This window comes from Hylaeus volcanicus, chromosome 5 (genome assembly GCF_026283585.1).
Source record: "Hylaeus volcanicus isolate JK05 chromosome 5, UHH_iyHylVolc1.0_haploid, whole genome shotgun sequence".
Lineage (NCBI taxonomy): Eukaryota > Metazoa > Arthropoda > Insecta > Hymenoptera > Colletidae > Hylaeus > Hylaeus volcanicus.
In genome coordinates, this window is record NC_071980.1 from 5168488 (window position 1) to 5178344 (window position 9857).

Sequence of the window (9857 nt, forward strand, 5' to 3'; positions counted from 1 at the left end):
GTTTGAGTTTAAAACATGAGAGATTAGATTGAGATATTTGTATGCTGCAAAGAAAGGCGTCTGGCCTCGCATGTTTCACTAATCTCATTCTACTATGGATGAAAATCCGAAGAAGTTTAAGTTGACTAAAGGAAGAACACTGACTGGAAAATCTGTTTCGTTTTTTATTTTCACGAAGCCAGCTCGGACGCCGGTGTCTCGTTGAGTATTACGCTTTGTTTATCGTAGACTTTAACCGGAGTAGCGCGAAAGTTGCCAGCTCGGAAGCACGACGCAGACGTTGTCGGGAACTTTAATAAAAATTCGTCTTTTATTTACAAACAAATAGGAATAACGGTGTACAGCCGTACAAATGTCCGAGAAGTCTGGAATGTAAATTGAAAATATAATCGACGTCGTTAGAATAATTTTTATGCCCCATAACATCCAGCTTTTCGACTATATCTAAACATTGAATAAAGTATATGGAATACTTTAACACTAGATTTACGGAGCACGACCGTTTTCATGCATTCTGAATTTCGGGAAGAAATTTACAGGGACTGTTTAAATTTCTCGGTTACTTAAAAAGTAAACGGCAAAACAAAAAAAAAGTGCAACAAAGACATTTTAAATCTCCGTAAATCTAGCGTTAAAAATGTTTTGCATGTTTTATATGGTTTCTTCTATAATATTGTCACCTTCGACATCGATCGTGAAAGGTTCTAACGTTCAGGTACCCAAAACTGTTCTCTTCTAATCTCAACTTTGCGACACGAGTATCTCGAACCTCCTAAATTTAACTATTATTAATTTCACTTTTTTTTATTATCAGCACAACCGGCTGGCTAATTTAGATTCCCATTTATTTCCTTCTTCTTCTTCTCGCCAATGGCGATCCTGGCCTCGGTGTTCTCTTTCACAAATTCGCGACGCTTGTCCGCATCCTGGGCGCCGTAAAGATCCAGATCCTTACCCAGGTAACAAACCGCTGCATCGAACAGCACTCCAATCATCGAGAAACCTGAACAAATATCTAGAGTCAGCGTGAACTTAACAGAACTCTGGAAAATTAATTATTACTGTAACTAATATATTTTTCTACAATTTAGACTATATAAATTGTATACTTATCTGTCGATTCTTCCTTTAGCGGAATATTAGATTAAAATATATATATGTTAAATCGTGAAGCAAAATATATTATATTAATATTACATTAAATGCTATCGTTTTTGGTAATACATAACAATAAAAATGTATTCCTAGAACGAACACTTCTAACAAGTAGACAATTTTTTCATTAAGTTTCCCTTCCAGATACTTACCAAAAATTAATCCAATAGACGAATCAAAATTCAATAGAAGTCTCCGAGTAATTAAAATAAATGAAATCAAGCTCACGAATTTCGAATCGAAAGGTTTAATCTCTTTGATCTGTATTCAATCTCACCCGCCGACGTGACGTTGACCAAGTACCGGAAGTTGCGTCCGTGATGAAACCAGCAGTTGCCTCTGGTGCCGCAGGACTCTTCCCAGATCAAGCAGGTGGAGTCGATGATGGCTCCGTAAATAATTGGACCCGGTATCAGCGCGAACAAGGAAATCGTCATCAAGGTTATCCCTTGAGCGAAACTCTTGTCCCTCTTCTCGACGCTCCGATAATTCACCAGGACGTTACCAATTTTTCCAGAACACGCCAACGTTTGTATGATGCAGGTAAGGACCATGAAGAGGAGGTAGGGACGGCTGCAGTCGCTGGGGCACGGGCCAGCCCTGACCCTGTCGAAGTTGAGGATCCGTGGATCGCTCAGGTAGATGGATTGAGTCGACAGCGATATGCTGTCGTCGCTGTAGCCGAAATGATCGTCGATGCCCAAGGAATCGGTGATGGGAAGGCAGCTGCAATCCCCGAAGTCCTTGTCGTCTATTATCGAACGGCAACCCGCGTGACAGGCCGAGAAAAATGTGGTCTTCGACGGCTCGTGGCAAACTGGGGAGTATTTCACCCCGTCGCAATTGCAGTTCTGGTTGCAACTGAACGTCAGATTCATTCTGGAAGATACAATCGTACCGGGACTGTATTCTATTCGAAATTGGTATCATCGAGACTACTCTAAGTAGTATTCGAAAGTCATTGTCAACCTCTTTCGTCTGTTTCAGATTTGCTACTGCTGCAATGTGTTAAGTCTAGAACAAATCCTCGGCGAAGAAAAAAAAAAACGTACTCACTGCATAGTATCTAAATCGAGTCCCTTGATGCCGACATCCGAGCAACCAAGGAATATGAAGAGTATTTGACCCGCGACGAAACAGACGCCAACGAACACGTTCCACGCTAGCAAGGGCCTAGGTCCCGGTTTGAATTTGCTGATGGTCAGTCCGGAGAATAGAAATCCTAACACCATACCCACCAGGGATATCGGACCTTGAAATAGAAAAAACAAATTAGATAATAAACCCTCCATTTAATAAAGCTAAGATAAAATGCTTAAAAAAATCGTTTATTTAACAAAACCAAGATTTAATAAATGCAGTTCATCTATCTTTCCAATCAATCTACCTGCAATTACTGTGCCGCCAGCAGCTGATGTGCTATACTGAACCTCCAGATATTTCGCCAGAAACGTTATATAAGCCGATGCACCCAGAACGTAGAACACCCCGCTCAGATTGTTGAAGGTCAGCAGCCAGTTGGTCAGCAACCTCTTCATCGCCGTTGGGAATTCGCGAATCGTCGGGATGTATTCCGTGTCGATCGACTTCCTCGGCTCCATCGGTGTCATGTATCTCTCTTGCGCGGTTAGGTGCAGCTTCAATGGTGTACTACCGTCCTTGAAAATGATCAGGATACGTGAAAATGTACTTGAATAACGATTACCCTAACTATTTAATCCAGCAGTAAATTTAGAATTGTTCAACTTTTTACCTTACTGGCAGTGTCATTTGCAGCAGAGTTCTTCGTGGGCAGATCTCTCGGGAACATGGCTATCAAGATAGAAAACATGCCCATCGTGACGCCTAGGATGATCCAGCCGAGCCACCACGCGCCCAACCATCGTGGATCGTTTTTGGTGATCACGGGATGTAAAGAGGGATCTATGTATAGACTGAGGCAACCATAACCCAACAGAAATCCTATCGCTGGGCCCACTGTTCTCAAAGCAAATGTGAAACCTGATCGACAAGATTAGTCACGTTTACTTTATTATGTTATATTTTTGTAAATAATTGAATTTAAATTTCGAATTTATTTTGAATTTATGATACCGAATTATTAATAGACACGCATCTGTAAGGTCTACGTAACAATCCCGCGGGAGCATTTTGCAAAGGAATAAAAGATGTATTCTCGGTCGAGGCTGATGAATGGGAAGAAGACGCTCGATAAATACTGATTAAAAACGACGTTCCCCTTGCGTCTATTATTAACTCATTCTGACATAGTTATCGAACACTTTCATGTGTTGCTCATCAATGTAATTTTCAATTGTCATCGTCTTTCGTAAACAAATTCTCAAACTATATACAATTATAATTTCACTTATGTGATATAAATATTACATTATATTACAATAATTATTTCCATGTATTATAACGATATATCATATAAACATTTATCGCTTTCCAATAACCCTAAAAAATTCTGCCCCTTCCTCGGTGTCCCCGATAAATAGATCAACGATAATAGTTACCCAAAAGCATGGGGGTGTTTTTCTTCTTGGTATTGTCGTCCAGGTACGGCTGGCCCAGGCCATAGTAGAGCGTGGTGCCGATTCCAAGGATGAACTGGGAGAGGAACACCAAAAGTCGAGGCAGGACGCTGACGTCTAGCAGAGTCTCCTCGTCGCAGCGTTCCGGTTTGACCACGCGTGGGCAGATTGCCAAGTCATCGGGGATCGTGGTAGCGTTCAGCAGGGTCTGATCGAGGTACTCCTTCGTCAAGGCCAGCGCGTCCCTTCCTGGCCCGAAGAGGAAGTGGGGAAGCGCGAGGACGAGGCACGAGGACGCACTCAGTCCCACACCGATCGCGATCCATCTTGGACGGTGCCCCGAGCCTCCGTAGTAGGTTAATATCAGAGATAGAATCTGAGAGATCTCGTTTCCCGAAAGGATCAATCCTGGAAAAAAAAACACTGCACTGTATAACAATCCTTGGGAGAAACTTCGTTCGAAGCATTTTAGAGCTCTGTATCACTTAGACTGGTACATCCTGTATATAATTCAACAGTCTCCTTAAATGCACAAGTTTCTCTACGATAAATGGACAGTAACATGATCCGGGATCGGATATCTCGATGAGACAATGCTAATGCAACGATCGAACCTTTTTTTATTATTACCGTTTTTGTTGTGAAACTGTTACCATCGTATTCCTGACATTTTTCTGATTAAAATGATACCAAACACGACGTAATTCGCATCATATTTACTACACGTCTCGTCGAAATAGTCTCGGTGTTGGTCGCCATTTTCGCATGTCGCTCCGTCCTCTTCTTCATTCGCTGTCCTTCTCTACGCTCGAAGTTTGTTGGCAAAACATTAGAAGATACGAAGGAGGCATGCAAAATCGGAGACCCAAAATATTGACACTCGAGTGTTTTTATGTGTTTACACTTGACTCGAGTCGAGCGTCCAACGTAGAAAAGGATAAATAGTGAAAGGATAAAGAGGTCCAAGAAAAAGAAAATACTCGACAGAAGCGTATCAATCGGTTCGGATCATATTACACCGGTGGTCGGGGTTACTCGGACGAAACTACGGGCAGAAGAAATATGAATGGGCCGGCAGCGGAGGGGTGGGTATCTGAGAGCCATTCAGAGTGTCCCAGCCTAAGTGAAAAAGAGCTCTAACTCCAAAACTATCGGCCGAATGCAACGTTTCAAATATGGAAGTTGCATGGTAAAATGGGGCTCATGTTTCAGCGAGAAGGAATTTTTGTTAACTTTGTTATTTAACGAGATATGATGGTCAAGTTTCGTTTTTCAAATGGAACTATATATTTTTTTTTATACCGTGCGATAGTACTTTTCAAGACGAATTCATTAAGCTTTAATGTATTTACCCGATTTTTATTAGTTTTCGACCTATAACGCTTCAAAGTTTGCTAATTTTCAAGGAGAAATACTCGCTTCGGCCCCGGGCGGTCCCATGGGAAAATGGGAAGAATCCCAATATTCCGGGCCTAGAATCCCCAACGAGAATTTCTTTTCACGGGAGTAATAGAAATGACGAATTCGTAAAATTTGACAGTAAAATTTAAAACACTTTCAAATCTGCATGCTTTAAGAAAATGCACAAACAATGGGAATCTTGATTTGAAATTATGAGATTGATACGGTTAGCAAGGTCGCAAAGCGATAGCTGGAAAGGTGTATCGCTTTATCTCGATATCGAATTCCAATAAACCTTCGAAAACATCGATCTATCAAATCATTGCAATAACAACGGCCTCGTAAAACCACCAACTCATTGGAGGAGCGTAATACGTACGTTTGTGGAAGGAATGTATCGATTTCTCACGCAACAACCATAACGCATAATTAACGTAATATTCACGTGCGAGTTGAAACAAAAACATTGATGACTCTAAAACATTACAAATCATGTAGAAGGCAAATCAGAAATTCTAATTCTTATTATTAGAATTTGTTCGAGATCATCAAATATTTATACAATATATGTATGTACATACTGTCCTTTTGTTTATGATACAGAAAATTGTTAAAGGAGATTAAACAGAATTAATTATAGACCACCTCTGTTTAACATGGAGCTTCTGCCTGTTTGACAAAGATTAGTTGCCAAGAGTTTTGGCAGTTGAGCTAATGTGCCGACACAAACTGAACCATTCGCTATTCATGCACGGAATTAAAACCACGCTAATGCTATTAGTTCTAATGGAAAACCTGTTAGCTCGAAATAGAGAATACTCGAATTACGCGGTAACGGCTAGAGACACTTGGAAGCGACATTAACGCTAGCGAAACGGCGAACCATCGACTCGATTGTTAAATTTTCACAGATCTAATATTTCTTAGAATTTATTCGTTATCGAGTATCGAAAATAACACACCTATCATAAGAATACAAGATCATTTGAGAATTCACGATTGAGAAGCTTTCAAGTCTCTGATGGCGTTTCGTGTATGTACCCTTGGAGTGTATTACGACCAACAATAAACTCGTATAATGCACATCCGTGTGTCTTCGCATTGCGTGTCCAGCGCTCGTTGCTCTAACGACAGATTTCTCACTTCTATGATTGCGACACACTACTCACTTACCTACTAGACGAACCCACACCGACGGGATGGATTTTATCTTTGTTCGGGGGCCGATCATGTGCACGCGTGCGACTGCAAGCGCGAGTATTTCAACGCGAAATACATTCGACTACTCGCCTACGATGGCAAGAGTAATCGCGAGATAAGGAAGCCAAAATATTCAAAGTTCTGTAATTCCACGCGTTTCGAGCGCGTTTGTGCATCGACGATTAGGGTGGAAACTTTCGTTGAAACGTTGACTACCACGCGTTGATCGTTTATTATCTTCTGGTTCGATGGAGCTATTATTTATTTGTGTTTGGATTCTTTGGTTTAGAATCATCTTGTAAGAGATTTTTTAAATCTTGAAATTGAATGAATTTATATATAAAAAATATTTAGATGCAGATGTAATCAAATTCTTTCTTTTTAAATATTACCTATCAATTGGACGAACACTAATTGCTCGAACAGTAACAAATGACGTCGAAGTACACGTACCAGTTGTCCGACTAGGTATCTTGAATCTTTTCTCCAGAGTCGTGAGGGTGACAACGATGTAAATGAAAGCCATCGCCTGCACGGTGCCGAGGAGGCCATACACAGCGATGAAATTTTTCGGGGTGGCACGATGTCGCAACCACCGGGGATAAATCCCGCAAATTCCACAACCTTTGCTCATCCCTCCGACAGCGCTGCAAAATTAAAATAATTCGTTAATGTATGCACTTTATTAACAAAAACTAAGTTTCGGAGGACAAAAAATTCCATTTGAACTAAATATAATTTAACTAGGAAGAGTATGTTTGTCGATAATATGAATAATTGACGAGTAATCGTCAGCACTGAACACGTTATTTTGATTACAGTACCTCTGCCAATCTTCTGATTGATGTGTTTTCTTCTGTTTAAAATAAATAATCGTATCAGGGATTTAAAAAATCTGTACTTGTTAAATCCATGATTTTATTTATTCTTGAAATCACCTTGAGAACTTTCAAACAAGATTAAAATATGTGTTCGAGTAGATTCTTATCGATTCCATGAATTGATTGTTTTCGTTTAACTGCTTTGATCTTCGACTTTTGAGCGACGATATACCTACACACATAGAACACAAGTGCAAGTAATGGCGATTGTCGTTTGTGCCCAGGAATTCGATGCGAATTCATAATAAAAATACTTTAGATAAACTTGCACGATAGATCCTGTTATCCATCGCTTATCTGATTAGCTTGGATATCGAGAATGGATCAATTGTCATTGTAAGTGGTAAAATAAAATTTGGAAAAAAATGCCAGAAGGATTAATGTAAAGGCAAACGAGGGAAGCGTATTTCGTAAATGGAGTCTCAAGGTGCAAACGAATTAGCATAAACAATTATTATCCCACCGAAGAGTATACCTGTCGATAATACGAACTATTTGCCAGGCTTAAACAAGCTATTCTCATTAACGTTTCGATCCGTTGATTTGTTGGTCCTCTGGGGGAGAAACATAAGAAATTAATTTTCGAGGTTTAAAAATTAAAATTTTAAAAGCGTACATTTCTTTTAAATATTAAAGTTCGATTGTGTGGCGTGTATCTCGCGCAGTCATAAATGCACATATAAATATTTTGTGGACAAATATGTAGGTTAAACATCAATTGTTAATAGAGAGGATCCGAACAGTAGATCGAAACGTTTAACCAATGAAGAAGTTAACTATGCTCATACTCCTAGCTCGCCAATTAATAGTAAATTATAGTGCTTCTAACGATAACAAGAATTTAATTTTGGATTAATTAAAGTCGATAAAAGGAATCTAATTTTATTTAAATTATAATAAACATAATGAACCCTTTTTTTTTTAACAGAAATTTTGTTTCAACCGAACGTTCTCCAGGATATCGTAAACCACTATTCCAACGCGAAAACAAACTCGTTTGATTGGTATTCGCGCGAACGTCGAAAAGCGAGCCACTGTAACGGATTTATTTACCAACGGTTTCCTACGTAATTGTCGCGTGCACCACGGGCACCTGAGATGATTACGCAATTGCAATTTAACTCAGTATAGATTTCGTTGTGACGCTCGGAGACTGCATTAATACGGAGTTCCAGTCGATTGTTACTTCCGCCGCGTCGTGCCACAAGAAGCATGCTAAGAATCACATACCCAACTTCGCGACAGGCTTTCTCGAGTAGCAAGATCCAGAGCGACAACGAGGAAGAAAACTAGAGCACTTGGAAAATCTTATAAAATAAAAATCGTTTCGAATATCGATTTCAAACTTCGCGTTACGTACCTCGTTAAGGCGCATCAATTTTTTCACTTAAAAGCAAATTCTACAAAAACCTCAACAATCGTCACGAGCAATTCACTAAAAATGATGTCGGCAAACCTTCTCGAACAATTCGCTTCGCAAATCCCTATCGGAGATTAATCCGGACCAAGAATATTCTCTATTACAAAACAAGGGACGTTGAAACAGTAACAAACCAAGTTATTGGTAGACAGTTATCGATAATGATAAATGTCAAGAAAAATCGTCTTCCGTAGTGACGTAACGGTCAGCCGCAGCTGTTTAATGCTGATTCGTACAGTGCCATTGTTAATTTCAGGATAATTCACGAGCGTGTCAGCTTGGAAACGATTTTAACCAGATTAGAAGATGACAAAGTCGAAGCTTCGTAATTGGTATTCAGACTTGGACGACTTTTTACCACGTTTGCTGCCGGACTAAAACTTCTGAGCAACGAACACGAGATAAAGTAACATTAATCGCGGAGAGATTCTTATGCTCCGAAAAATTCTACGGTGTGTTCCAACGCAGATATTCTTCGAATAATAGATGAATGGGGACTCCGCGCTTGACGATTTATTCGCAACGTTTATTCGATCAAACGGTTATTTGGATGAGCTGTTGATTCGCTCGACGTGAAACACAGTTCAATTGTATGATTCAGATTCCAACTGGGGGAATGGATTATTTCTCGGTCTAACAAACAACTCTCCTAAAATGTACTCCGTTTCGAGGGCCGACTCGCTGCGTCAAAAAGTCATCGTTTCGAAAAAAAAAAAGAACGACCTCTATACAAATCAGCCTGTCATTTCAATGGAATTTGTTTACCTTTTGTTCGCTCTTTGAAGTGCTTTATCTACACGAGACTTTCGTCCATCACCGATCACGTGTGAATTGAATGACAAAGAAATTCACTGCGATTTGTTAATACCAGAAAGTGGATCCGCAGTGTGTTTATGTAACGGAATGAGATATTTTCTATAATAATTTCACCTGGTTACAGCGTTCGCGATCGATGTACGAGAAGGATTACGATTGAACGCGAATGATGTCGAATGAAACACGAGTTAGGTGGAAGTAGGAAGCAAAAACACGCGAGAATTCTATTAGTCTCACCTTGACCTTAGGCCACGTGCTTCCGCATGGACTTAGGAAGGACTTCCAGGTCGCGAGTCCTGTCTGGATCGCGATCCTCGAGTCTTTCCCTGTTCGTGACCTCCGTCCGTCGAGTTACACCAAAAAAAAAAACGCACTAAGCGCTACGGGCGCTCTAGTTTACGCGAATAAACGCGGGATAACTGAGCCTCGCTCTTGTGTCAATGGCAA

The 9857-nt window shown here is 40.2% G+C and overlaps 1 protein-coding gene across 1 annotated transcript; it reads right to left on the reverse strand.

The window, feature by feature from the left end:
• Nucleotides 1–291: 291 nt before the first annotated feature.
• LOC128876579 (solute carrier organic anion transporter family member 74D) lies at nt 292–9857 on the reverse strand. Its single transcript, XM_054123051.1, has 8 exons — nt 9648–9857; nt 6747–6940; nt 3675–4100; nt 2909–3156; nt 2543–2813; nt 2212–2407; nt 1433–2034; nt 292–1003 (listed from the first exon to the last, which is right to left on the reverse strand). Exons 2-8 carry the CDS (start codon nt 6925–6927, stop codon nt 828–830), a joined length of 2100 nt encoding a protein of 699 aa, XP_053979026.1. The 5' UTR covers nt 6928–6940; nt 9648–9857; the 3' UTR covers nt 292–827.